Raw genomic sequence first — 27,993 nt, forward strand, 5'->3', positions numbered from 1 at the left:
TTGTTTGTTTGTTTGTTTGTTTGTTTGTTTGTTTGTTTAAGTGAAACGCTGCTGCCGTGCAATATGGGATTAGTCTCCGGTGCAGAACACAGCAATCTGACAACTCTGTAGACATCAAAGCTGTTTCTTGACCTCGGAAACGGGTGTGATGATAAACACCTCCTAAGGTTGGGACGGGACCACACCGCAATCCAGAGGCTGCCAGTGCAGTGCCAGGCGGGGGCCGTGGCATACGTTTATACACACACGGGCTCCAAAACACAGGTCACACACACACACACACACACACACACACACACACACACACACATCTGCCAGTCTTCACAAAAAAGAAAAATAAAACACAGGTCACGGGACACACACTGCCTTGTAGCCTTGTCAAGTGCCTCATGAGCCTCGTTCCACCTCAACACGTAAACTCAGTCTTACAATAGCCTTTAATACGCGAATAGCATTTCACTGCGCCAACGTGCCATAATTTTTTACCAAATCCCTCACTGCTAAATGCTTGGGTTATTTCCAAATATACGCTCACTCCCATCAACAATCTGCTAACTCCCACTCCGTGGACCTGCCGGGTCATAGGTACAAACCCCTGTGAGGCTTTGTAGGGCCGAGTCTGTGCGATGCTTTGTGGGGCTGCGGTGTCTGGGAGCCCATTGCCCTACACTTTTCCCACAGCAGGCAGGAACCGAGGCGTGGAATCGGTGCTGCAGGCCAGGGCAGCGTTAGCACACACAATGTTACTCAATGAGGAAACCAGGTGAGGCTATCTGAGACAGAGGTCTGGGAGGGCTAGCGAGAAAAGGGCTCCTTCTTGCCTGTGGCTTGCAAAATCAAGAAATGAGTAAGCAAATAGGCCACGACAAAAGGCTAGCAGAGGGCACAAGGGCAGAGCGTGTGCGGAAGTGGACAGCCCTGGGAAAGCGGACCTTGCCAAGAAGCAGGTCTTGCCTGCGTCCACTGGGCACACACAGGAACCCCCGATACTACGAGCTACCAGGGTGGGACCCACATGAGAAGCTGTGAGGAGGAACACGAGGCACGGTCAGGTCCACTGCTGCGTTGCAAGGCCCTGCAGAGGAACAGTCTGAGAGCTGGGGTGGGGGGTGGGGGTGGGGGGAGTGGATTTGAGCCAACAGAATACATGTCAGCCAGCGCCCCCACCCTGCACCCTCCCCGCCCACAGTTCCAGGGGCACAAAAGACACTGCGGTCCACGGCAATGGCGCCCCCTGGTGCTGTGCAACATGACCTTGGCCTGACTGCTGCCATCCCTCACCTCCCTTTCTCTATGCTTGGCGGTGCAGGAGAGTAAAAGTTACCTGCAAGAGGAGAAGTTCCCTGTAGACCTGGCCGAGGCAGAGGGCCAGGGTGACTAAAGCTGCCCAGCTGAAATGTGACAGAAAGCACTGCCAAAGCCAGCTTTGCGAAGAACCAGGTCACCAGGAACCCGTAAGGCCAGAGCAAGCCTGACCCCACGCAGCAACTGGGACTTGGGAGTGATGGCTCAGTAATCCTGGCCCCAGGGAAGCACCAGCCTGGCCAACTCCCTGGTGATCTCCGTGGTGGGCAAGGCACTGAAGGGGATAAAGAAGGCGCTGGGAGGCTGCGGAAGCCAGGCCCCAGCTGCTGGCTCGGCTGGGGCGATGAATAATTAAAAGGCTCCTAGCTCTTCCCGGAGAGGGCTTTCAGAACACAGGGGCTGCCTCTATTGTCTGACTGAGGCAGAGGGGCTGAAGGGGAGGGGGGGGTGCTGTGGGCCGGAGCCCCCAGGAAGGACAAACAACCATTTGAGCTACCCTCCGTTTCCTTAAACCAAATGCCTCCTCTTGGATTTCACGGACCAGTACAATTTTCTCCCAAACGTTACCTGCCAGGGTTTTTTTTTCCTTCTTCTTCTTCTTTGCCTCCAACTTAAAAATCCAACCAAACAGCAGCGAAACCAAGCCTCTTATCTACTCACATTTTACAAAAATCAAACACCTGAACCCCCAAAGATTAGGACAGATAGAATCTCAAACTTAACAAAAGCCTTCTAAATGCGGGTCTAGACAGCCTCACTACACCGCCCTTGCTTGTTCCCTCTGCTGCTGCTGGTCTGGAGGCCCCGACACCCAAGGCCGTGCTGCCCTCTCCCCAGCTGCCATCCCGGCAGCGGCAGCAGGAAGCAGGAATGGGAGGAAGTAGGAGCTCCGAGCAGCCCGTGGCCCTCGGCCCCCGTCTGTGGGCTGAGACCACATGCCGTCTGTGGGCTGAGACCACGTGCCGTGAGCCGCTCCTTCCAATGCCCTAACAACTGAGGACAGGAGCCGGGAGGCCCCTGGAGGCCAAACTAGTCACCTCTGCCCAGCACATGAGAGGCAGCCCGCGACCCCGGCACTGAGATGAACCCCACCCAGCTCAGGAAGAGCCTCCAAATGAAGCAATAATATCACTCCTAGAACTCAGACCTGAGAAACAGCTAGTGATAAGACCTCACGATGACAATGTCACCCGCTGTGTGCAATACGCACCGAGCACTATACCAACAACCCTACGAGGAAGAGCTCAGCGAATCTCCCCCAGGGGCCATGAGTAGGTCTGCTGGCTCCTCCGCCTACAGATGAAGAGCGAGAGCGTGAGAGGGACAAAGCCACTCAGCTCGGAAGGGAGAGGTTATCAAAACCCAGTCGGCCTGCCTCCAGAACCCGAGCACTTAAGCATGCTGCGATCCCGCCAAAAGAACAGCTCCTGAGCCAGGACAACACCTGGCTGGCGTGGAGTCTACCATCAAAGTGTCAGGGGCAATTATGGGACCTGAGGGGGATTTGGCAGCTCAGGATCTGCCAGGGTAATTAGAACATCCCCCTGTAATTAGACTTCCTCTGCCATACTTCCCGCCCACTGAGCCCAGCCCAGCTTCCCTCACCACAGGCTCAAGGACGAGCCCACTCTCTCCCAACCCACGAAATCACTAGTGGGCCAGCTCCCAGGAGAAGGCTGTCTCTTCCCAGCACAGGCCTGGCTCCCCTCCAGTCACAGAACGAGACCTCAGCCACCCAGCAGCCAGTTACGGCCCAGGAAGGGGCAGCTCTCACGGGGCAGGGTGTGAGGGCCAGTGGGGCAATGCCAGCCTCGGGACAGGTGGAGAGACCCGGTCGTGACAGAGCCAGGCCTGGCCCAACAGGGTGGGATACTGAGAGGCCACTTGCACCCTGGTGTCTGAGATAAGAGTCTCAAGGTGACTATGGGCCAACTGGGATAGGAACTGAAGAGGCCACTGGAGGCCTGGGGCCCGGCCGTGGGAGACTGCATCCGGCAAGAGCTAACAGCCTGCAGGCCCCACACCTCCCCGCAGCTCTCGGCCTCTCTTCACGAACACCCCGTCTCCGAAACAGCAGCCAGAGAGCACCCACCCTGCCGTGTGCACCCTCAACTCAACATCCCCACTTCCGGAAGGGCCCCTCAGGGAAGAACGCCCACAGATCTATACGCAGAGATGTTCAGAGCAGAGACATTCAGAGCAGAGACATTTAGGGACACAACCGAGAAGTCCACAGTTAGGGGCTGTTTAAGCAAATGAGGGCCGGCTCGATGAGGCAGCCGTTTCCACGGTGGCAGAGGGACAGGGGGAGCTCAGAGGGCAGGTCTGGGTGACATTCCCCGAACTGTGCCCAGGGCTGCCCTGGGAAGTTGGGTAGGAGACGGAACATAGGCGGAGGTCAGCCCGCAGTTAATACGCTTCTGTTAGTGACCCTTTCGCTAACAGAAGCGAGCACGCTTCCTTCATTCGCGATCTTTTTTTAATTTAAAAAGTTACGTAAAAACACCAGTTAGCAAAAATGCAGGCTATCAAGCGGCATGTTTAGCTTGATCCCATTTTTATAAACATACGTCAATTCACAGATTGAACAAAACAGAGCAGAAAAGATCGGCCATACAGACACCAAAACGCCAACCCGCACGTGTGCTTGGACGATCTCATTTTCTGCCCTGGCCCGCCGTGGGCAGCGAGCACACGACTCTATGGGCTGTTTTGGGAGAGGCTCCCTGCTTGTGCCTACCTCAGAGACTTTGTACTCGAAGGTCAGCTTCTTCCCCTTCACACCTTCGTTGAGGGTCAGGATGAACCCGATGTAGTCAGCGTACGCCTACCAAACAAAGCGGGGAGTGGGGACGGGGAGAGGGGTGTCAGACCCACGGCCCCCTACGACCCGGGCCAGCCCCAGCCCCACCCGGCTACCGAAGCACCCCGAGCTGGCCCCGGCCCCCAGCCGGCCGGCAGCAGAGGTTGAAGGCTAATGCCAGACTCGCCACCACTACCCTCCATCCTGCACGGCTGGCAAGCCAGTGACCGCGGTGACGCCTGGACCCCGGGCCAGACTTTACTGTGCGCTCACCACTACTGGCAGCAGTTCCTTCACACAACTCCACAGGGCGGACCCGGTCACTCTCCCCATTTCATAGATGAGGAAACCAAGGCTTCAGGAGAGGAGACCCGCCCAAGGTCTCCTAAGACCGAGATCTCATTAGACGTGGAGCCAGGACCCAGCAAGGCCTACTCCAAGGCTGTGTAGCCAAGTGCTCAACGATTATACCCTATCACCAGGAGCGCAGGAATACCGGCAAGACCTGGTGGTCTTCCAGAAGTTTCCCCCACCAGACAGATCAGGCTGTCAGCCTGCAGTGCAGACCCCCTGCTCCCAGGAGAAGAAACTGTTTTCTGCCTATGGCCAGGTCTCCCGGCACACCCATCCCCAGCTTCCAACTGGGCGCTCTCTTCCCCGTTGCTGCCAGCACAGGGGTTAAGAAAGCACCGAGGGGCGCCTGGGTGGCTCAGTCGGCTGAGCGGCTGACTTCGGCTCGGGTCATGATCTCACGGTTCATGGGTTCGAGCCCTGCGTCGAGCTCTGTGCTGACAGCTCGGAGCCTGGAGCCTGCCTCGGATTCTGAGTCTCCCTCTCTCTCTGCCCCTCCCCCGCTTGTGCTCGGTCTCTCTCAAAAATAAACATAGAAAAGAAAAGAAAAGAAAAGAAAAGAAAAGAAAAGAAAAGAGAAAAGAAAAGAAAAAAGAAAACAAAAGAAAGCACTGAGGTGCAGGCCCCTGAAGAGGGAATTCTGAGAGCAGGTGACTTCGGTTTGGTCCTGTTTCCTCTTCTTCTCTTTTGCCTCCCATCTCCTTCCTTCCTCCTTCTCCAAGCCTTAAGGATGCCAGCAGCAGCCACAGCAAGCCCCGAGAACTGACCACTCAGTGTCTAGAAGGGAGCATTCCTGCACCAGGCCTTTCCTACAGCCCGTGGAACAGCAACAAGTGGAAACGAGGGGTCGCAGAGCAGGTCTGAGCCCTCGTCACGCCGGCAGCTAGCGTTCACGGTCATTCCTACAAACTACACCGGGACAGAGACAGGAAGCGGCAAGGGGCAGTGTGGCCCTCCGTGGCCCCTGCTCCCGCATGGGTCTGGGTCTCTTGACCAAAGCTCCGCTCATTCTCATAAACATGACATGCAAGGTCTCCACCACACCACCACCCTCATCACTGTAACAGTTGTTAAACGCTGCCTGCCGCTCAGCGAGGCTCACGGATGCCTAGCGCTGAGCCAGGTACTTTTTGGCCTTTGTGTCATTATGGCCTCCAAACAAGCCTATTTTATGGTAGAGGAAACAGGCTTGGCCAGGTTATGCAAGCTGCCTAAGTACAAGAAAAGGAATGGCGGCCCTGGGCTTCAACCTCTGACCTCCCTGGCCCCAAGCTCATGCTCTTGGCTGCTGCGCTCTGCGGCCTAGTGAAACTGTGTGGGCCACGGCACAGAGCCATTCATCCACCCACAAGAGGCCCGTACACTTGACCGACAAGCGAAAGGCTTCTATCCAGTATCGTTCAACATACACTCCAGAAGCAAAAGTAACCAACACTTCTCGAAAAATGTTGGTGCCTACAACGGGGTCAACGACTTTACCTACAAAGGACCAAAGAGTAACGATCTTAGGCTCTGCGGGCCCCAAAGTCTGGCTCACAAATTCTCGATTCTGCCCAACTCTGCCACTGTACTGGGAAAGCAGCCATGGAAAATACTTAAACAAATAAGACTCACTGTATTTCAAACTTTATTTACAAAACCAGGCCCAGGTCCAGATTAGATGAGCAGGCAGTAATTTGCTGATCTGTGGCCTAAAGCATAGTGGCTCCCAACCCCTGGGTCTCTGGAGGCAGAGGACCCGAGTGTGAATCCTGAACCTCATCCCAACCACTTACCAACTCTGCCACCTTCCTACATCTCTTTATCTCCTGGCCTCAGTTTTCTCACCTTCAAAATGGGAGATGACCACTGAGCCCACTTCCCAGAGTTCTTGTGAAGATTAAATGAGCTAAAAAAAATAATAACAATAATACTTGGCCCACCATGAATACCCAATCCTCCTTGGAAAAAACATCCAGGGGGAAGGCAAGGAACTAAAGTCACATTTGGGGGTAGACTCGTGGTTTTCAACCCAGGCGATGGGGCTCCCAGGCAACTTCTGACAATGTCTGCAGACATTCTGGGTTGTAATAACCAGGGGCAAGGGTGCTCCTGGCATCTAGCAGGGGGAGAGGCCAAGGAAGTTACTAAACACGCTGCAAGGCACAGGACAGCCTGCTACAACAAAGAATTATCCGCCCCAAGATGTCAATAGTGCAGAGGTTTAGAAATCCCGAGGTAGAACAATCGAGATGACAAAAGGACTCAAACTGTGCCCTTTGAGCAGATGAAGGGACTAAGGTGTTGATCCTGGCAAAGACTTGGTGGGGGAACACAATACAGAAAAGACATGTTAACCATCTCCAAATATTTAGAAGGCAAGCTTGTGAAAGAGAAGCCAGAAGGCTTGCACAGCTCCAAGAAGGACCAAGCACGGCAACGCTGGGTGGGGGTGCAGGCTCAGCATAAGCCCAGCAGACTCCCCACGGGGAATCTGTCCTTCTGCAGAAGTGACCCTCCCCACCCCCGCTGTGCAGACCAGGTGTAGGCACCTGGCTGGAGCTGGGACCAAGGCTTTCCCCGTGGATCTGAAACTGACTTTCTTTTCTTAATCCCAATCTTTCCACAGCCTGTGCCAGAAGCCTGGGAGGCAGAAGCTGTTATTTTCTGCCCACCATTGGACTGAGCAGCACAGAGGGCTGGTCTGTACTCCTCCTTGTTCTAGGTCCCAGCTCCTTGGTATTTTTAGGCTCAGCCGCCTCCCGGGCCTAAGCTTCCACACGGTAACCTCAGCTCTCTTTGATACGCTGGCTCCCTGACTGGCTGTAACCTACAACCAAGAATCAAAGTGACCCGTGTCATCACCTAGGACACTCATGTTCGGCGAAGACAACACTCAAGGGATGATGGTTTATGAGAACCAGGAGCAGAACTCTCCAGCGTTACCCTGGCCCCAGACCCCAGAGACCTTCCCACTAAAGCGTTCTCTGAGTGCTCCCCCTGAGAGAGAGGGACAGCTCCGGTTCCAAGAGCAAGAAAGGTCAGGAGCTCACCGTCTTTGAAAAAGCCCAAGTTTGTCATCCCAGCTCTGACCCTACAGTGCAGATGTCACTGGTACCTGAGAACGCTTCCATTTGCCCATGTCTGGCACCGTGTGGATCTCCTTTTTTGGAATGATGAAGTTCTGAGTGGCTGGAGGGGTATCCTCCGAAGAATCTTGACAGAGAAAGTGAAAAAGCAAACAGATAAATAGAATCTTAGCCCCAACCCAACTTTCTCCCTCTCCCTCTCTCCCTCCCTTTCTGTCTCCCTCTCCCTCCCCACCCCCCCCCCCCCCCACACACACACTTTTAAACCAAGGCTCCCATATCCAGTCCCTTCAGTAAACCAGACGTACACTCCCAGGACAGAGTAATGGCTTGTTAAGCCTTTCCTTACTCGGCAAGGAGACCCCACAGTACCGGCCGTCCCCTCTACAAGTGGTAAGTTCAGTGGCTCCACCATGCCCGCACCCCCCACCTCCAGCTCCCTAACCAGAGAATGGTTAGAAAAATAAAACCAAGTCGACCTTTTAGACATAAACAGGCAATTCAAAGACGAGAAGAAGATACAAATGGCTGACAGACATTTGAAAAAACGCTGCCAACCTCTGAATAAGCAAAGAAATGTAAATTGGACGAGATGGCTTTTCCAAATCAGGTTGGCATATTGAAAACATCCAGCAGCGACCGTGAAGGGAAAACAGGAACTTTCCTGCACTGCTGGTGGGAGTCTTGGCAGAATCTGCTGAGGGAGCAACTCAGCACTGGCTTCTGAAGTAGAAACCACACAGGGGCGCCTGAGTGGCCCCAACTTTGGCTCAGGTCATGACCTCAGGGTTTGCAGGTTCGAGCCCCAAGTCGGGCTCTGTGCTAACAGCTTGGAGCCTGGATCCTGCTTCGGTTTCTGTCTCCCTCCCTCTCTACCCCTCTCCCACTCATGCTCTTTCTCTCAGAATAAACATTAAAAAAAAAAAAACAAAAAACCTTAAATAAATTTAAAAAAAAACACATATACCCATTGAATCAACAGTTCTTTTTTCTTTTTTAATTTTTTTTTAAAAGTTCATTTATTTACTTTGAGAGAGAGAGAGGGGTGGGGGAGGGGCAGAGAGAGAGAGAGAGAGAGAGAGAGAGGGAGAGAGAATTCCAAGCAGGCTCTGCACTGCCAGTGAGAACCTGATGCGGGGCTCAAACTCACAAACCATGAGCTCATGACCTGAATAGAAATCAAGACTGACTGAGCCACCCAGGCGCCCCTGAGCCAACAGTTTTACTTGTAGGCATCGACCCTTCAAGTGCTCACAGAAATGCACAAGGAGGTATATAAAGGTGTTTACTGCATGGAGGGGCGCCTGGGTGGCTCAGTCGGTTGAGCGTCCGACTTCGGCTCAGGTCATGATCTCACAGTTTGTGGGTTCGGGCCCCGCGTCGGGCTCTGTGCTGACAGCTCGGAGCCTGGAGCCTGCTTTGGATTCTTTGTCTCTCCCTCTCAGTTCCCCTCCTCTGCTCATGCTCTGTCTCTCCACAATAAATAAACATTAAAAAAAGATTTAAAAAAAAACTAGCACACAGTACTTTGGAATCAGACAGAAAAAAAAAAAAAACACCTATTTTATTTTATTTTATTTTATTTTTTTTAATTTTTTTATTTTTTTATTTTTGGGACAGAGAGAGACAGAGCACGAACGGGGGAGGGGCAGAGAGAGAGGGAGACACAGAATCGGAAACAGGCTCCTGGCTCCGAGCCATCAGCCCAGAGCCTGACGCGGGGCTCGAACTCACGGACCGCGAGATCGTGACCTGGCTGAAGTCGGACGCTTAACCGACTGCGCCACCCAGGCGCCCCAAAAAACACCTATTTTAAACAGAGTTTCTATACTGGCAGGAGTTGAGGAAAGGAAAACGCAGGGCAGTTCCATGCACTGACCTAGAGGGAAACTTAGCACCAAAGCTGACTGCTTGGATGACTGGCCTCTCTAGCCACAAGTCTCTTCCCCACACTGCAGGATCCCCTTCACTTTGTGATGCTGTGAAAAATAAGCCCTAAATCTCTGTAATTCCAAAATCCAAAAAGCTCCAAATACCCAAAGTTTTAAAAAAGTTCGGCACAAATTCATCTGGTACAAAACTTAAGCCTAAACCAACATGAGGACATTGGCAGGCTTTGCAGAGATCTCTCTTAGGGAATTTACAGTTTGCTGCGAAAGGATTTTTGTTTGATTATGGGGCATTGCTTTCTGAAATCGGAGAAACTCTGAATTCCAAAATACACCTAGAGCCAAGGGACCTGGATAGAGGGGCCATGCCTGAATGTACTGTTGAAGATTTGTGGTATTAGTTAATGCCTTCTTTTGAAAACACAAACTATCTTGGGGCACCTGGGTGGCTCAGTCGGTTGAGCATCCGACTTTGGCTCAGGTCATGATTTCATGAGTTCCAAACACCCCGCATCGAGCTCTGTGCTGACAGCTCAGAGCCTGGAACCTGCTTCAGATTCTGTGTCTCCCTCTCTCTGCCCCTCCCCGACTTGTGCTGTCTGTCTGTCTGTCTGTCTGTCTCTCTCTCCCTCTCAAAAATAAATTAACATTAAAAAAATTGTTTTAAATAAATAAATAAATAAAATAAAAAACACAAACTCTCCAGAAAGAGTCATTCACAACATATGATAAATGTGTCCTAAAACCAAGTTGACACTGGCTGCATGTATAAAGGGGACAGGGCTCTAAGAAGGTTCTGGAACATGTGATATTTGGGAGAACGGAGCATGCCTGGAGAGGCCCTGAGGAAAGGGAAAGCACTAGGATACCTGGAGACCTAAGGAGGAGGATAGAGAATCTGAGATGAGAACAAGACCAACCTCTACCTAATTCAAACTTCAAATCAGAACCCAAAAAACAGATCAGATACTCTCTTCCTCCTCCCACCTGGTCTGCAAGCCCAACTGAGACCTCTACTATTGGCAAATTACTACTTTAAGATGCTAAATGATAAGCTTTATAGGTCAAGCTGGTAACCTAACCTCGTTGTTTTTATGAGAAAATGTGTTCCACACTCCAAATAATCAACTTGCAAAAGATCTTGAGGAACAGAGAGCCCTTTTGTAAGTTTGAGAGAGAACTGCTCCTTTCAAGGGGACAGCCCTTCTGAAGTGATTTCACAGGTGGGAAACTCTCCAGGCAAGGCCAGGCAGGTACCAGGGGAATGGCTACCATGCAGGAAGCATTGCAACAAGGACTAAAGACATATACACACGTGTTGTTACCGGAACACACGATCCCAAATCAAAGAAACAAGCCTTCAAACTGAGAACTATGTTAACAGTCTCTCCAGCTTCAGATCTAATATCTGACAAAGGTGCCATGGGACATGTGGATACCTTACGAGCTCACTGTATAAGGTGGAACTATCTAGAGTTTTAGAGATGTTCCCAAAACCCCCCAAAAGAGGATAATGTATTATCATCTATCATTAGAGAACCAGCCTACGTGTTCAACCTGTACCATCTTTTATTTATTTATTTATTTACTTACTTACTTATTTATTTTAATGTTTATTCATTTTTTAAATTTTTTTATTGTTTATTATTTTTGAGACAGAGAGCAAGCAGGGAAGGGGCAGAGAGAGAGGGAGACACAGAATCGGGAGCAGGCTCCAGGCTCTGAGCAGTCAGGACAGAGCCCGACACGGGGCTTGAGCTCACAGACCAGGAGATCATGACCTGAGCCAAAGTCGGCCACCCAACCGACTGAGCCACCCAGGCGCCCCTGTTTATTCATTTTTGAGAGAGAGAGAGAGAGAGAGAGAGAGAGAGAGAGAGATAATGCCCTCGCACGGGGAAGGGGCAGAGAGAGAAGAAGAAAGAGGATCTGAAGCAGGCTCTGGGCTCCATGCTGTCAGGGCAAAGCCAGATGTTGGCTCGAACCCACAAACCACAAGACTGTGACCTGAGCCGAAGTCTGATGCTCAACCGACTGAGCCACCCAGGCGCTCCTGTACCACCTTTTAAAAGGCCAACAGTTGGGGGGTGCCTGGGTGGCTCAGTCGGTTGAGCGTCTGACTTCAGCTCAGGTCACGATCTCACGTTCCGTGAGTTCGAGCCCCGTGTTGGGCTCTGGGCTGATGGCTCAGAGCCTGGAGCCTGCTTCCAGTTCTGTGTCTCCCTCTCTCTCTGCCTCTCCCCCATTCATGCTCTGTCTCTCTCTGTCTCAAAATAAATAAACGTTAAAAAAAAAAAATTTATTAAAAAAATAAATAAATAAATAAAAGGCCAACAGTTGGGGCGCCTGGGTGGCTCAGTCGGTTGAGCGGCCGACTTCGGCTCAGGTCATGATCTCACGGTCCGTGAGTTCGAGCCCCGCATCGGGCTCTGTGCTGACAGCTCAGAGCCTGGAGCCTGTTTCGGATTCTGTGTCTCCCTCTCTCTGACCTTCCCCTGTTCATGCTCTGTCTCTCCCTGTCTCAAAAATAAATAAAAAACGTTAAAAAAAAAAAAAAAAAAAAAGGTTAAAAGGCCAACAGCAATCAACATTTCCGGACTACCCACCACGTGCCATGTTTTGCCCACATCATCAATGGAACACACACTACAACTCGGTGCAGAAGATATAACAGCCCCAGTTTCTCAAAAAAAAAAAAAAAGAGAGAGAGAGAATGTGATTTGCCAGGCAGAGCCAGCTCTGTACAACTCTTAAAAATCCAAGGTTTTCACCACTACACTGTCTAAGTCAAGTAGTTCTTTCCACTTGCTCCAAAATGTCCTGTTTCAAACTTCAAAGAGAACCACCTCCAGCGACCTGCTCTTTCCGGCCATATAGATACCTTCCCTTTATCTCCTTCAGTGCCTGGGCCGTCTCTCCAGCCACCCAACTTTGGAGATGCACTCATCTCCCTAGAATTCCGGTTGGCTTATAGCTCTCACAGTCATTACCAGAACTTCTAAAGGCACGGGCACGGAAGTTTTCTACTGAATGAAGTAAATGGTTTCAAATGCCCTAACAGAGCACAGCCAGCTCTTTGTTAATCTGTTGGGGGCAGAGCGGAGGATGAATTTCTCCTTCCTGAGTGAGACCTTCCCAGAGAGCCCCACGTGCAAGACAGAAGGAATACCCACTGCTTTAAACACATTAGCTGTTGGCCAACCTATTCGCCCTGTCAGAATTTTTACTTCTCTATGGTCAGTCCTTCTTGGCTGGAGAGAGGGCGGCAGGTAACCGCCAACAGACTTCCCCTTCTCCAGGAAAACAGGTCTCTAGAAGATCCCTTCCTTCCCTAGCACCGGCATCCGTTATTTGAGATGAACTCAAGCGAGGCCACGGCGCAAGTAAAAGTTACAGATGTCGAGGCCAGGCTCATCTTGCACAACCAGCTTTTTTTAATCAGTGGTTTACACAACCAAGGGCAGGTCTCTCAATAAATTGTCAGCCAATGGAAGAAAACTCCACAGCCCGATTTCCAAGAGGGAGAGAGGGGTAGGAGGATGAGGGGCGGGAAGGGTGCAGAGGAGTCTGGAAAGCCGGGGCGGGCGGGCGCAGGCCCACTGAGCACCACCCGTCGCCCGCTGGGCAGGGGCTAATAACGAAGGCAGCCACCAGAATCACTTTCGCCCCCATCCCAGGCAGTTCCCCACCAGCTCAAGGGCTGACTTCACGCGCAGCCCAGATACGGAAAAGGCCTCCCCTTCTGGCCGCGGCGCTGCCCTCCCGGCCCTCTGGCAGCCGGGGCCCCCCAAGTCCCGGTGTCGCGCCCCACCCACCACCCCTTCGCAGTCCCGGGTTCTTGGCCAGCCCGCAGGTCCCAACATTTCCCTCTCGGGGCGCCTCCACCGGCTCCTCCTCGGGGCCCAGCCGCTTCTGCCGCTCGAGTTCCCCCACCTCCCGACCCTTTCTCCCGCCGAGCCCCCCACACCACACCCTTTCCCCGCCCCCGCGCCGGGCGCCGCCCCCGCACCCCCACACCCAGGCAGGGCCCGGCCGGTCCTACCTGGCGGCGGTTGCCGCTCGCCCTCAGCCATCTTCCTCCCGCCAGGAGCCGGCCCGGATACCCGCAGTCCCCTCTTCCCTTTCACGCCTGCACTCCCTTCCTTTCCCCGGCTCCACCAGGCGCTCAGAGCTTTCTGAAGAGAACTGAGCACCGGCCGGCTATAACCGAAAACCGAGAATTAAAGTCACCCCGGTGAAGACGACCGCCATGCTGGTGCGGGGCACTCAGGGAGCATGCCCAGCAACGGCCGGCTCGCGGCTACGGCGCTCACGGGGAGGCGGCGGCCATGTTGGTGCGGGGCAACTGGGAGCATGCGCGGCAGCGGCCCGCTCGCCTCCCTACCAGCCCACTGTCCGCCCGGTGATGGGAGCGCGGCAGCCATGCTTGTGCGGGGCGCTCCCCACCTGTCATCTTTGACCCCATCCCGAAGCACATTGGCGGACAGTCCCTTGTTGACATGGCTGTGTTTTCCTTTCGCTCTAAGAGTAGCGCTCAAGGACACCAAGCGGACTGAGAGTGCTGCACACTACTGCGTCCAACAGCTGAGACAACTTTTGGAGGTGGGAGACGGAGAGGGGCGCTGAAGCCTGCGGTCTACCCCTCTTCCTGGGTTCCACCGCCTCGCGGGGTCTCTGGACCGCTAACTGCGCCCTCGGCCCCGCCCCCTGCCCAGCCCCGCCCCGCGCCATGGCCCCGCCCCACGCTCGCGCCTAGCGGCCCGGGCCCACCCCAAGAGTGCTCCTCGGAGCCACCAGCCCGCGGCCCGCCAGGCCCGGTGGGTGGGCGCCGGGCCATCTCTACCGGCTGGCCGCGGTGACTCGACCAAGGTCGACGACCTTGGTCCAGAGGCTCTAGCAAGGATCCACCGGCGGCGGCGGCGGCGGCGGCGCGGACTTTGCCCAGCGCGAGGAACCTAGTGGACTCTGTGTCGCAAAGATGTTGGCTTTCGCGGCCAGGACCGTGGTGAGTTCGGCCGGGAAACCGGCCTGGCGGGCCCTGGACGTGGCGGGTGGGTCGGGAGTGGAGTCAGACACGCGGCTGCGCCGGAATGGAGTGACAAGCCGTCGAGGCGACGGGGGCAGGAGGCCACCCACTGTCCTGCCTAGCCAACAGCTGCTGGGCTGGGATCGGCAGGGGGCCTAACCCCGCTTGGAAAAGGAGACTGAGGCTCAAGGTCAGAGACCGGATCGAACCCACATCGTGTGGTGCTAAATTCCTGCCACCCGGAAAAGATCGTGGGGACCCAGGGTTCAGGCTGCACCTCCACCCTTAGACCCAGAACCAACTTGCTGGGAGGCCAGGAGTGTCTCTCAGACGGTTATTCTCTGACTCACACACCTGTCACTCGCTCAGCCTGAGCCATCTATGCCCGGTCCAGAGCCACTTCTCCAACCTCACCCAGTTGCTCAGGTCTCCTGGGGCTCATCAAACGGCCCCTGGGGAATTGTGCGTGGCCAGAGAAATTCATGTGGAGGCCTCAAACTGGGCTGCTCTCAAAGTCCTCTGAACTGGCCAGAGGCTTCAGGCGGCAGCCCCCTGCCCTTCTTCTCCACCAGTCCCTCCCCCAGTTTTGTGTCTATGCCACAGCGCTCTCCGCAGGGCAGCCTGGAGCCGGCATTGGTGCTCCTATGGTTTGAGTTCCTTTGCTGTCCACTCCAAGCATATCCCTGCTTGTATCTCCTTCTGTCCGTGCCAAGAAGGATGTTCAGATACTACTTGGCCCAGAGGGCTGAGGGTACCCATCCGCTGGCCCAGAGGCTCTTGCAGGTCTCCCAGGACCCGAAGGCTCCACTTCACCCTTGTCACCAACACCTAAATAGTGCCCCCCTCCTACAGACAGCTTCCAGGACCTTCTCGGCGGCCTGATCGCTTTACTGCTGGGGAAACTGAGGCAAGGAGAGACTTGGCCAGAATCCCCTGGCTCCGGTGACTCAAATCTAGCAGAATCCCAAAACTAGCATTCTCCTTCGGTGTATTTTTTTTAGTGCCCAAAGTCCTTCACTCTTGGCCGCCAGCCGAATGAGCCACAGCTCAGGAGAACCAGGCTTTGGTGGAAGGGAGGCCCAGAAGGGCTCCAAGAGTCCTGGAGGAAAACGGGATGGGGTTTTAGCAGCCACTGTCCACTTATGGCCCCTTTTTGGCGTCCGCTCCCTTGCGCCAACCCCAATTTTCAGGTCTAATTTCAGGGTTGTGGCGTAACCTCGGTGGCCGGACGGTTTCTGCCAGGTTTTTGCTCATTAAACAGACCTATACGGATTCCAACAGGTGGATTTTTTAATCCCTCCTGGCCTGCCTCCCTGGCACCGGGCCCACCCAAAGAAGAAAGGAGAACGTGTTCCAGGTTTCCTCCTGTGCCTGTGCCTACTACCAGCCCCCTCACCTGCTCCCTAATCCTCTACTCCTGGAGGCTTAGAGAGGGTGCCTGCCACAGCCACGACCCGAGGTGTTGCCGTGGCCACCGTAGCCATTGCCACTGCCACTCCCTATCACCCCCCTGAATCTCGGCTCTTGTCTTTTCTTTCCAGCCCGGGCAAGTGGCTGTCTCTTGCTAGGTTCTGCTCACCCACTTGGTAGCACAGTTAGGCTTAGAGGTCCAGCCCAAGGCAGACAGACAGGGCTCAGAACCTCAGTCCTGCCATGGAGGACGGGCAGCAGAAAGAGCAGGTATGGAACGGATCCTCTGCCACTTGCCTACCCACTGTTTCCAGCTCCTCAGATCTCCTCTCTTTCTGCCTGCCTCCAGAGTCTCCCAGACTTTCTCTGCCACCTCTCACCACACCCCCGTACCCCCGCCAGGCCATCCAGGCCATTCAGCTCTCGCTTGCCACACAGCTGCCCCAATGTCCCTCTATCCCCACCCCCAGACAGGTAAAAACCAAGCCTTCGCCCTCACCCCAAGGGGCTGTCCTCCTCTGGCTCTTGCTGACTTTCTCTTTTTCCCTCTCTTTCTCAATTTGGCGAGGGTGGGAGAAAAGGAGGCGGGGACCCCCGGGGGCGGGAGCAGTCGCCTGACTGCTGGCTGGCTGGCTGGCTGGCTGGCTCCTGGTCCCAGGGGGAGAAAGGCGGAGTCTTGTGCCTCCAGACAGGTGAGAGGCCGCCCTCAGCTCTGCCGCCCCCAGCAGGTGCCGTCCATCCCGACTTGGACCAGTGGCCACACCCCCCGTCCCCTAGCCCTCCCTGCGTCTCCTGGCCCCAGAGAGGCGGAGACACTCACTGTACAGTTTGAGGGCCGGGAAGCCAGGCGGGCACCATCCAAGAGGCCAGCTCTGACCCCACGGAGTGGCACATAAGTGCCCAGTACTGCAGCTTTTGGGATTGACAGGGCCTTCCAGAGCCAGCGAGAGAATGAGCAAGATGTTCTGCTGCCTGCAGGTAAAGCCCCTGGGCTTGCTCAAGCCCTCCTCCTTGGTGAAGGTTTCTGGCCGCTTCAAGGCACACCAGGACTCGCTGCCCCGGCTGCCCGTGCCTGCACTCCAGCAGTCCCTGGACCGTTACCTCAAGGCGCTGCAGCCCATCGTGAGCGAGGAGGAGTGGACCCAGACCAAGCAGCTGGTGGAAGAGTTTCAGACCGCGGGGGGCGTCGGGGAGCGTCTGCAGAAAGGGCTGGAGCGCAGGGCCAGGAAGATGGAGAACTGGGTAAGTGGACTTCCTCGTTCCCGCAGGGGCCCGGGGAGGAAGGGGGGCGGGGGGCACAGGGCCCTCTCGGAGGCTTATGAGAGCACCCTCGCTGCGGCCCGTCTGTCGCTGGCCTCACACTGCATTTTCCAATACCTGCGACTCGGGGGCATTCGTGTGCGCCCTGCAGTTTCTTCAGTGCTTGCTCTGTGCCTGGCACTAGGCAGGGCCCTGAGTGAGCAGGAACACAGTCCGTGGTCCCTTGGGGCTGACATTAACGTGGGGTGCGGATCGAGGTGAGGAAACAGGACACAAGTGAGGGGACGAGGTTCTTTCCGGCAGTGAAGCTTGCCAGGAGAAGAGGAGAGGGGAATATGGCAGTGGTTTGAGGCTGAGTGGGCCGGGAGGGCAGGGAGGAGGCGGTGTTGGATCTGAGACAGGGAACAACACAGGGAAAGGTGGCAACGGCCTAGCGTGTCCAAGGACAGAGGCTGGAATTTAGTGCAGCGGCTTGGGGCTGGGGCGGGGGGAGGGGGGGGCATCGGAGCAAGGAAGGTGGGCTGGAGTTCAGTGGGAGGGGGGCCGGCCACAGGATGGCCTAAAGCAGGGCATTTGTGTTGTTCAGTGACAGATCGAATCGCCTGTCACACAGGTCCACACTGACGCCCCGTGCACTCTCCTGTGGGCGTCTTACACCTGAACGTAGTTGGAAAGGACCACCCTGACTGCTGGGAGGGAAGCAGGAATGGGGGCGGGAGGCATGCGAGGAGGCTGGCGCGGGCATCTCCCGCGGTCTGGGTCAGGATATGGTCAGGGTCAGGATGCTTTCTAGAGGCAGCACTAATGGCACCTGCTGATAGAGAGCAGTCCCGACTTAAAGCAACGGCAGGGGCATTTGGGGAGGGGCAGTTGGGGGAGGATGGGGGAGACTGACCAAGAAGGGGATGGCCGAGCGGGGAGCAGGTTCTCTGGGAGAGAACCACAGCCAGCTTCTGGCCGTGTAAAGTGGGAGATGCTCTTCTGAGTGGGGTACATGGGAGCGGGGAGTCCTCAACGGGTGGGCGTCATGTACTGAGCCTCGGCAGGCACTTAACGAGTCTGTGGTCTGGCAGTTTCCCTCCATTTTTCGCCAGGAATTTCTTTTTCCAACAGAAACTTCTAGCTAAAAGGGTGGGGCTACCTCCTTCTCAGCTCACAAGGCCCAGCAGATTCTCAACAGGGGGAATGCCCACATCTGCAGGGTTTCCCTGTGTTTCCCAAACTCTGGTCAGAGGCCCTGAGATCCGTGATGGAGTGGGGGCCCCTGGCTGAAGGGCAGCCCGGCTGTCACCAAGGGGAGGGAATTCCTGTCTGCCCCTCCCTGATCCACAGGTGAGGAAGCTGAGGCCCAGAGAGGTAGATTGAAAACCCACAGCAGCTCCCTGGGAGGCCCCGAGCTACACAGGAGAGGGTCTGGCTGAACAGGAGCCTTGTCCTCGGGCCACAAGTCAGCAGACAGCAGTTGCTTGCTGGCCCACTGTGCACCCTGGGCCTGTCATCTTCCCTCTTGCCTTGCCAAGGGCCCAAGGCTGGTGGCCTAGCGCCACAGGCTAGCTGTGCCCCAAGGGGAGCCTGTGTGGTGAAGAGGCACGTCCCACGGCTGTTTGAGATGGGATAGGAAACACAGTGGGGGTCTGGGGTCCCTGGGATTGAGAGACCTGCCAGAGAGGTGCTTGCGGGGGCAGAGTGAGGGGGATATTACAGTCAGCACGTAAGGCTCAAGGGTGATAGTTACTTGGGAGTCTGCACAGCCCGGAGACAGGGGTCTTTAACAGCCTGGCCATGGCTGGTCCCCAGAGAGACTGCTCACCCGATGGAAATAGCCCCTTGGGCAGAGGACAGACCACCAGATGGAGACACAGGATGTGGCACCCACATCTTGTCACTAGGGCAGTGACTTATCCTCGCAGGGAGCTTTCCCTAGATGGCCCTGACCTTGAGATCCAAGGGAGTGTCTGCTCCCCAGTCTGACACCAACAAAACCGTGGCCAGGGAGGACCAGGGTCCCAAGAACTGCACCGAACCCTGGGCTCCTGCCTCCCCAGAGAATGTCTACCTGGAACAGTCAAAAATACATTCATCAGACTTTGACTTTATATATATTTTTCCTTTTCTGTCATTCATATATTTTTCTTTCCAAAAATAGTAAAATCATTGCCCAAAAGTGTGTAAGATGAAGGAAAGTGATTCACATTTCTGCCTCTTCCCCTCACCCCTCCCCCATTTCCTGGCAGTCCTTCAGTCCTTTTCTTTCTAGAATCATTGGCTCCTTTGCTCCGCAGTGTTGTCTAATTTGTCTTGCTAATGCTGATTGCCTCAGGCTAAGAGGAAATGATGAGGTGCCACAGGTTGGTTTTTAAGGGGGCGGGAGGCTCTGCTCTGAGCATTCACTTGGAGAATCTGTGCTCTATAGAGGGGGCAGAGGGGACCCAGCCACGTCCCCACCCGCTCCTCACACACAGGCTGTGGTCCTTTCTCCAGCTGTCCGAGTGGTGGCTCAAAACAGCCTACCTCCAGTACCGCCAGCCCCTGGTCATCTACTCCAGCCCTGGTGTAGCACTGCCCAAGCAGGACTTTGTGGACCTGCAGGGACAGCTCCGGTGAGTGAGTGGCTACGGCTGGGACAGGGCTCTGGGCATGTCCAAGGCCCTGATGTCCAATCCCCCGGGAGATTGCAGGGGCCCCAGTCATTATCTGTTCCTTATCTTTCATCGGCCTGTTCCTTATCTTTCATCGGCCACCCCCCACCGCCCCACACAGCCCTACGAAGTAGGGAGCATCATCCCTATGTCACACATCGGGAAACTAAGGCTCAGAGCAATGAAAGGACTTGCCCGAGGTCACCTTTCAGGATTGGCTGAAGCAGGGTCTTCCTGGCTCTAAAGTTTCATAACTGTTAATCACATTGTAGACCGTATCCCCTCCCTCTCTGTGAACCTGAGGCTACCCCTCACCTCATTCTGACACTTCAGCCCCTCCTCTCTCTCCAGCTGGTCCCAGGAGTGACCTTTGTACACCATCCCCTTTTCCACATTCGGCCGTGTCACTTGCCCTGGCCTCTGTTCCAATACTACCAGGGATAAAAATACCAGTGACAGGGATCTCCTGCCCAAGGACCAGACACTCAGGGCCACCACCTGCTTCTCTTAAAGGGGCCGGGGCATCCAAGAATTCAGGCTCAGGCTCTAGCCGGTGGTCCCCATGTTGGGAGCCAGGGGCAGACCAGGTGTCAGGCCTGACTGGTGTGGTCCGGACGATCCAAGCAGGAAGGCCCGGTTGAGGGAGATGGCCCGGAAGACACAGCGGCCCCCAAACAGGAAGGTACCTATCAGAGAGGACACCCTGAGCTGCTGCCCTCCCGTTTATACTCCCCATCCCCCAAGGTCCCGGGTCCCTCTCTAACTGACGCTTCAGAGAAGGGGAGACCTCCTTCCAGGCTCCAGGCTGTGGTTCAGGGCCTCAGGCCCTTTGTGGGTGAAATCAGCCAGTACCAACGAATAAACCAGCCGTAATCGCGCTCCCATTCATTACACCTACATCCTTCCAGCATGTAGGTGTCCCTGGCCAAAAGCATCTCCCTGGGCCCTCTTGGGACCCTCCCTCTAGAGATAAGAGAAAGCTGGCTCAGAAGGGCAAGCCAGGACTCAAACACAGGTCCTACACTTGAACTCCTTTCAGGCTTTCTGCCAGCAGTGGGTTCAGAGTGAAGCAATCTGTCTCCTCCCTTGGCTAGGCCTTCCCCTCACCCCACTGGTGTCCCTGGCCTGGGACCTCCCTTGGGGTGTCCCAACAGGTTCTGATCTCTCATTGGTCCCCCCAGGTTTGCTGCCAAATTCATCGAGGGCGTGTTGGATTTCAAAACCATGATTGACAGGTGGGCAGCCTCCCCCGCCCCGCCCCCCCATCCCCGCAGCCACTCCAGCCTGGGCCCAGCACGTCCAGCGTCTCCAGCGTCGCAGCCGGGTGTTGGACGGTCCAGATCTCGGTCGCTTTCACTTCCTGTTGGCCCAGCCTCTGTTGGGGTTGGAGAGACAGTATGGGGATTGGGACACTTAGGTCCTCTGCCCCAGCTTCTGGGACCGCCTCCTGGTGACACTGTCCCAGCCAAAGAGGACCCCGGAGGCTGACTCACCACCTCCTCTCTTCTGTGGCTTAACTGAAGCGCCGAGGGGAGCGAGTTTCCGGGGCGACTCACAAGCAGGGCCCGCCCAGGGTGGGATACAGGCCCCCTGAGCAGCCCCAACGCACCTCGGGCTCACACTGAGTCGGGGTAGGAACGCCACTCGCCTAAGCCCCTTCTCGGCCTGGCCCGGCTCGGCTCCCAGCGGTGCCCAGCAGCAGCTCCCTGGTGGTCTTGTCCTCCACCCTGCTCGGTTGCCTGGTGGCCCCCTCACTGTCCCTCTGCCCCCCGCAGCGAGACCCTGCCCGTGGAGTACCTGGGGGGTAAGCCGCTGTGCATGAACCAGTACTATCAGATCCTGTCCTCCTGCCGCGTGCCGGGCCCCAAGCAGGACTCGGTCATCAGCTTCAGCAAGAGCAAGAAGCCGCCCATGCACATCACCGTGGTGCACAACTACCAAGTGGGTGGGCTCCCCCCACTTCCCCAGGGGAGGAGGGCGCGGGGCCAAAAGTCAGCTTCCCCAACACGCATGCCCCTGTGTCCCGAGGATCAGGCATGCCCTGGGCATCTCTACTGGGCGCCTGGCTAGGCCCCAGCCGGAGGGCACCCAGGAGGGGCCGTGGGCCTGCCCGGCCTGGGGAGAGCAATGCAAGGACCTCCCCCCGTCTCGCCCCTGTAGCCTGACTCATCCCTCGGCAGGGCCCCGACCGGCACTGGCTGTGACTTCTGGGCTGCCGGGGCCAGGAGGAGGCTGGGGTGGGAGGTGACTGCTGCCTGTCTGAGACCCTCACCCACCTCCCTTCTCCCCACTTGCCGTGCCCGGATAGTTTTTTGAGCTGGACGTGTACCACAGCGATGGGACACCCCTGACGTCAGATCAGATCTTCGTGCAGCTGGAGAAGATCTGGAACTCATCGCTGCAAACCAACAAAGAGCCCGTGGGCATCCTCACCTCTAACCACCGCAACTCCTGGGCCAAGGCCTACAGCACCCTCATCAAAGGTGCCCGTGGGTGGGGGGGGGTGGAAGAAGGAGGAGAGGCCCACGTCTTGGCCTCTGCCCACACCAGGCCCTGAGCGGCCACGTTTCTCGCTGAATCCTCTCAACTCGGAGTGGGTGCTGTTGGCCCATTTCACAGATGAGGGGACTGAGGCTTGGCTGGGTTTAGTTTCCCTGTATTAAGTAGCAAGTTACGGTAAGAGTCAAGCCCTCTGGCTGCAGACCCCACCTCTGCCTCCACATTCTTTCAAATCCTTTGTTGGTCAGGGGCGTCGTCCCTGGAGTCGAACCCCTGTGTTGGATCCCTGACTATCACGCTGGCTCTCCGTGTGACCTGGGGCTTCGGTTTCCTCTTTTTTTTTTTTTAAAGTTTATCTTTTAGTAATCTCTACACCCAACGTGAGGCTTGGGATCACAACCCCTAGACCAAGAGTCACATGCTCTTCTGACTGAGGCAGGCAGGCGCCCCCGTTGCCTCGTTTCTTTTTTTTTTTTTTTTTTTTTTTTTTTTTTTTTTTTTAAATTTATTTTTGGGACAGAGAGAGACAGAGCATGAACGGGGGAGGGGCAGAGAGAGAGGGAGACACAGAATCGGAAACAGGCTCCAGGCTCCGAGCCATCAGCCCAGAGCCCGACGCGGGGCTCGAACTCACGGACCGCGAGATCGTGACCTGGCTGAAGTCGGACGCTTAACCGACTGCGCCACCCAGGCGCCCCCCGTTGCCTCGTTTCTAACGTGGGTCCGGTATCGGGCCCCGGCTCGTGGAGCGCTAGGGGGCTACAGGGCCCTGTCGGAAGGCAGCTGTGTTCACCGCTCTGCCACCAACCCTGTCACGAGGCCCTGTTGAGTGCAAAGCTGCCTCTGCAGCCCTCACCCAGCGCCCGTGAATGCTCTGGAAGCCTCCGAGGCTTTCCCGGGCCTGACATGCACCCCCCCCCCCCGCCCCGTCTCGCGCCCCTCCCACACGCCACCCCAGACAAGGTGAACCGGGAGTCGGTCCGCTCCATCCAGAAGAGCATCTTCACCGTGTGCCTGGACGCACCCGTGCCCCGCGTCTCGGAGGACGTGTACCGCCGTCACGTGGCCGGCCAGATGCTGCACGGGGGTGGTGGCAAACTGAACAGCGGCAATCGCTGGTTCGACAAGACGCTGCAGGTAGGGACTTGGCAGAGCCCCGACTCCCTCCCAGGGCGCACACCCAAACTTGGCCCACGCAGGACTTCCTGCCCCTCGCCCGGGCGTCCCTGGCCTCCCAGCTAGTAAAGCAGGTGGGAGGCCAGCAGGTGGACGCGGCTGTAATTACCAGGCAGTCAGCCTGTCATTACTGGGCCCGGCCCAGAAACCGCTGTCACCTCGTCAGCACAACCGAGAGAGCTGGGATGTGGGGCCAGGCAGAGCGGCGCGGTCTTGGCCGTGACTTTCCCTCTTTGAGCCTGTGGAATGCCTCCCAGGGAGGAGTCATTTTAGGGACTCGACGCGGTATACGAGTATGGGACGTGCCGTGGCCTGAAAGGGGCCCAAGGCCCCTGGTGAGTGTTAGCTGTTATTAAAAACAATAATAAAGTCAGCATAACCCCTGAGATGGCTTCAGAGAGGCCCTTCCCACGGGACCCAACCAGCAGAGAGTGGCTCCAGGGACCCAGGGCTGACGGGTCCCTCTCCCTTCCACAGTTCATCGTGGCCGAAGATGGCTCCTGCGGGCTTGTTTACGAGCATGCAGCAGCGGAGGGACCCCCCATCATTGCCCTCGTGGACCATGTCATTGAGTTCACGTGAGTGTGCCTGTCCCACCCTCCACCCGGCTCCCGAGCTCCTGGTGACAGGTGACAGTCACGGAGAAATGCCATTCTCCCTTGTGCCTGCGAATCTGTGTTTTCAAAGGAAGCCAGAAGAAGGCATGGGTTTAGCGTCGTCAGACCCGGTTTGAGTTCCGGCTCTGCCGCTTCCCAGCTACTTGACCTTGGACAAGTCCCTTCCCCTCTCCAGGCCTCCTCCGTGTGGCCACTTGGAAGCTGGAGCGAAGGCAGTTTTCTAAAGAGCAAACCCACAGTCTCCCCAGGCTGGCTCCCTGCGGCCTCAGGAACCCACACCCCCCACCTCAGTCCCAGGGGTGGACCCAGGCTCCCGAGGCCCCAGCATGAGCCTGAGGCCCCCCGTGTCCCACGCAGGAAGAAACCCGAGCTTGTGCGGTCCCCCATGGTGCCCCTGCCCATGCCCAAGAAGCTGCGGTTCAACATCACCCCCGAGATCAAGAGCGACATTGAAAAGGCCAAGCAGAATCTCAGCATGTAAGCGCGGCATACCGGGTGGGTCAAGTCAGGTTAGGGGACTGTGCTCCTCGAGCCCGGCAGGCTCCTGTTCCCGGTCGATCGTGGCACCTGGCTGGTTCTGAGACCGCTCTTGGGCCTTCCCCGGGGCCTCCCCTGGGGTCGGCAGGGGCTGCCAGGTGCCTGCTCCTCACCCACCTCTCCCCACCCCCCAGCATGATCCAGGACCTGGACATCATGGTGATGGTGTTCCACCATTTTGGGAAAGACTTCCCCAAGTCGGAGAAGCTGAGCCCGGACGCCTTCATCCAGATGGCACTCCAGCTGGCCTACTACAGGTGCGCCGCGCCCCGGGGCCTGGCGGGGGAGGAGGGAGGAGGCCTGGGGGTGGCGTGGGGGCAGCCTGCCGGGGGCTGTGCTCAGCCCCCTCCCGCACCCAGGATCTACAAGCAGGCGTGCGCCACGTACGAAAGCGCCTCCCTGCGCATGTTCCACCTGGGCCGCACCGACACCATCCGCTCAGCCTCCGTGGACTCACTGACCTTCGTCAAGGCCATGGATGACTCCAACGTGTCGGTGAGAGGTCCGGGGCGAGGGCGGGCAAGCCGGCCTTGAGCCATCTCCCTTTCTGTACGTTCTGTCACTACACACTGATGGAGCACCTACTGTATTCCAACCTCCCCCCCTCCTCCCCGGGCCCCGGGGTGGGCACTGGGAATCTGACAGAAGGTGGAGTCGTGAATTTGGCCCTGAGCTTCCTGGCAGCCAAGGGCAAAAGGGAACTATTGCTTCATTCGCTCATCAGCAGGGCGCGTCTGCCTGCGTGTCAGGCCTTGGTTGAGGGCCAACAGGGGAGGACTGCTCTCGAGGACCTCGGATCTAGTGCCGGGTGGAGCGGGCCACTGTGGTAGGTGGCAGGAACGGGGAGGGAACATACACTTCAACTCCCTCACCCCTCTTAGGAGCACCAGAAGGTGGACCTGCTGCGGAAGGCCGTGCAAGCCCACCGAGCCTACACGGACCACGTGAGCAAACCCCTGCTGTCCCCATTTGCTTGACTTGACCCTTGGCGTTTCCCAGCTGTCCATCCCTGCAGCCGCTCACCCTTCGCATGAACCACTCCTCTCCAAAGCAGGGGGCACCCGGGGCACCTGGAGTAAGGCTGAATATCCCCATTTTAAAGTTGGGGAAACCAAGACTGAGCTCAGTGACTTTGTTTTGGTCCCAGGTTAGCCTCTGGCGCTCGCATCGTGTTCTCCCCTCGATGGCCCCGGGGCCCCGGATGCTGAGGGCTTGCATGGTCTGGCCAACAGCGGGGTCCCCGCCCTCTGACAGCTTGGGCTGCAGTCAAGGGCGGGAGGTCTAGGTTCCCATCTGGCTCTGAGCACCTGTGTGTGCCAGGCTCTGCCCATGTTACATGCAGCTGTCCATTTTGCTCCCACTGCCACCCCGGGAGGGACATTCAGTACCCATCCCCATGTTACAGACGAAGACCCCGAGACTCCAAGATGTAAGTGACCTGCCAAGGCCCCGTGGCCGGGATGGGGCCAGGCCACCCAGCTACAGGCCTGTGTCCTTAAATCCTGCCCTGTCCCCTCCCTGGGAAGGTCCCTGAGCCTCAGTTTCTCCATGTGTGAAGCGAGGGCTCTCCTGCCTGGACCCTCTGGTCTCATGAGTCCGAGGGACCGCTGTGTGGAAGGGACGTTGCTGCCATAGGCTTTCCAGGAGGGCTAGGGGCTCACCCTCTGGGCCTGCAGCCCCCGCCCCTGACGGTCCCCTCTCACAGGCTATCCGCGGGGAGGCCTTTGACCGGCACCTGCTGGGCCTGAAGCTGCAGGCCATTGAGGACCTGGTGAGCATGCCCGACATCTTCATGGACACCTCCTACGCCATCGCTATGCATTTCAACCTCTCCACCAGCCAGGTGGGTTTTCCTGCCCTCCGGGCCCCTGCCACTGCCCTAGGTGCCCTGGGGTGGGACAGAACAGCTCCCGCTAGAGCTGGACGAAGGCTGCACCGAATAGAGCCCGGGTCCAGAACATGGCCAGACTTGGTGGCGGTGTGACCCATTCGGGCCACCCCGGGTCAGTGCTGAAACGGCTGAGTTCTGGTGAAGAGCAGGGCCCGGGGGGCCTCGCCGTGACTCAGGCAGGCTGAGAAGGGGTCAGGGCCCCCCTCACGGGAGAATCGGCGTGGTTCGTTCACCGGTCAGACACAAAGGAACATCTGAGTCAGGCCATCCTATACCGGGCACTGGGAAACAGCAGGAACAGACCACCATCCCTGTCTCTTGGGAGGAGGGGACAGCGTAGGCCGGAAGCACGGGGACGGAGGCGGCGATGGCCCCCTGCGAAGCGCCGAGGGTCGGGGGAGCCTCCAGGAGGGCGCGGCTCCCTCAGGAGTGGCAAGGAAGACTCCAGAGAGGGTTGACGCCAGAAGTGCACCTCAAGGAGCAGACGAAGTAACCCGCCCGCTGCAGAAGGGGGGAAAGGGCACCTCGGGCAGAGCGCAGTGGGAGCAGAGCTGCGGAAAGGCAGGCTGGTGGGTAGGACAGAAGTCCCGTGCTTAGTCCTGTGCTGTCCCCAGGTCCCTGCCAAGACAGACTGCGTCATGTTCTTTGGGCCCGTGGTCCCGGATGGCTATGGCGTTTGCTATAACCCCATGGAGACTCACATCAACTTCTCCGTGTCGGCCTATAACAGCTGTGCCGAGACCAACGCGGCCCGTCTGGCGCACTACCTGGAGAAGGCTCTCCTGGACATGCGCGCTCTGCTCCAGCACCACCCTCGGGCCAAGCTGTGAGCCCCCTGTGCTCAGGCCTGCCGGCGTCACAGCCAAGCCACCGGGGGTGGGCAGCCCACCAGGGTGCCGCTCCTCTGCTCCCGACCGCCCCCCACCCCCAGGCCCCGCAGATGTGACTAAGCCAGGAAGGCATCCCCCAGCGGGGCCTGCAGGCCTGAGCCGGTGCCTTCCGTGGGTCATCGCCAGCACTTGCTGGGGCACGAGTCCCGGGCTGAGTTCAGAGGCTAAGACCCGGGCGCCCGGTAGGCCACCCAGGAGCCCTCCTGCAGGGAGAGGAACCAGAAGAGCCTCTCCCTGTCCCTCACCAGGTCACTAGACCGGAAAGTCCTTTTCTTGCTAGCTCGGCTGTAGCCAGCCCCCTGCCCTCTGCACTGCCAGGCTGGTGTCTGTATCCCAATCCCCAGGCTCCCAAGGATCTAGAGACAGGACTGTCTAGAGCCAGGGGCTCCAGGCCTCTCCAAGGCTGAGGCCAGGGTGCAAGGTGTGCTGGTAAGGGAAGCCCAAGGCCTCGCCTCAGCCCGCCCTGCATGGAAGTACGATCTTCCCCTGCCGTGCTCTTTTGGACGATGTGGCCCGTGAGCCCCAACTCACTCGCTTCCATTCAGTTTGATTCCTGAACCACGTTCATGGTTGTGTAACAGTAACGTGCAAGGTGATTAATAAAGGGGAAATTTGTCGGTGAAGAGGTGTTT

General features: G+C 57.0%; 2 protein-coding genes across 3 annotated transcripts in view; one reads left to right on the top strand and one right to left on the bottom strand.

Moving 5' to 3' along the window:
* The window catches only part of PTPA (protein phosphatase 2 phosphatase activator), a 31,297-nt gene extending 17,540 nt beyond the window's left edge, over positions 1-13,757 (bottom strand). The window contains exons 1-3 of the mRNA XM_058693854.1: positions 13,459-13,757; positions 7,557-7,654; positions 4,046-4,132 (exon numbers count right to left, since the gene is read on the bottom strand). Of these exons, the coding sequence (XP_058549837.1) occupies positions 4,046-4,132; positions 7,557-7,654; positions 13,459-13,489 (216 nt within the window). The 5' untranslated portion in view covers positions 13,490-13,757. The remainder of the gene's footprint in view (positions 1-4,045; positions 4,133-7,556; positions 7,655-13,458) is intronic.
* A 145-nt stretch (positions 13,758-13,902) lies between these two features.
* Positions 13,903-27,984, top strand: CRAT (carnitine O-acetyltransferase). Of its 2 annotated transcripts, XM_058693853.1 has the most exons (15): positions 13,903-14,421; positions 15,984-16,122; positions 16,831-17,094; positions 19,594-19,712; positions 20,933-20,986; positions 21,527-21,692; positions 22,060-22,234; positions 23,209-23,387; positions 23,904-24,004; positions 24,401-24,520; positions 24,715-24,837; positions 24,940-25,075; positions 25,462-25,524; positions 26,286-26,423; positions 27,086-27,984. In XM_058693853.1, exons 2-15 carry the CDS (start codon positions 16,096-16,098, stop codon positions 27,299-27,301), a joined length of 1,881 nt encoding a protein of 626 aa, XP_058549836.1. In that variant the 5' UTR covers positions 13,903-14,421; positions 15,984-16,095; the 3' UTR covers positions 27,302-27,984. The 2 variants fall into 2 exon arrangements, with proteins under 2 accessions (XP_058549836.1, XP_058549835.1); XM_058693852.1 differs by lacking the exon at positions 15,984-16,122.
* The last annotated feature ends 9 nt before the right edge of the window (positions 27,985-27,993 follow it).

This window comes from Neofelis nebulosa, chromosome 12, assembly GCF_028018385.1.
Source record: "Neofelis nebulosa isolate mNeoNeb1 chromosome 12, mNeoNeb1.pri, whole genome shotgun sequence".
NCBI classification, from domain to species: domain Eukaryota; kingdom Metazoa; phylum Chordata; class Mammalia; order Carnivora; family Felidae; genus Neofelis; species Neofelis nebulosa.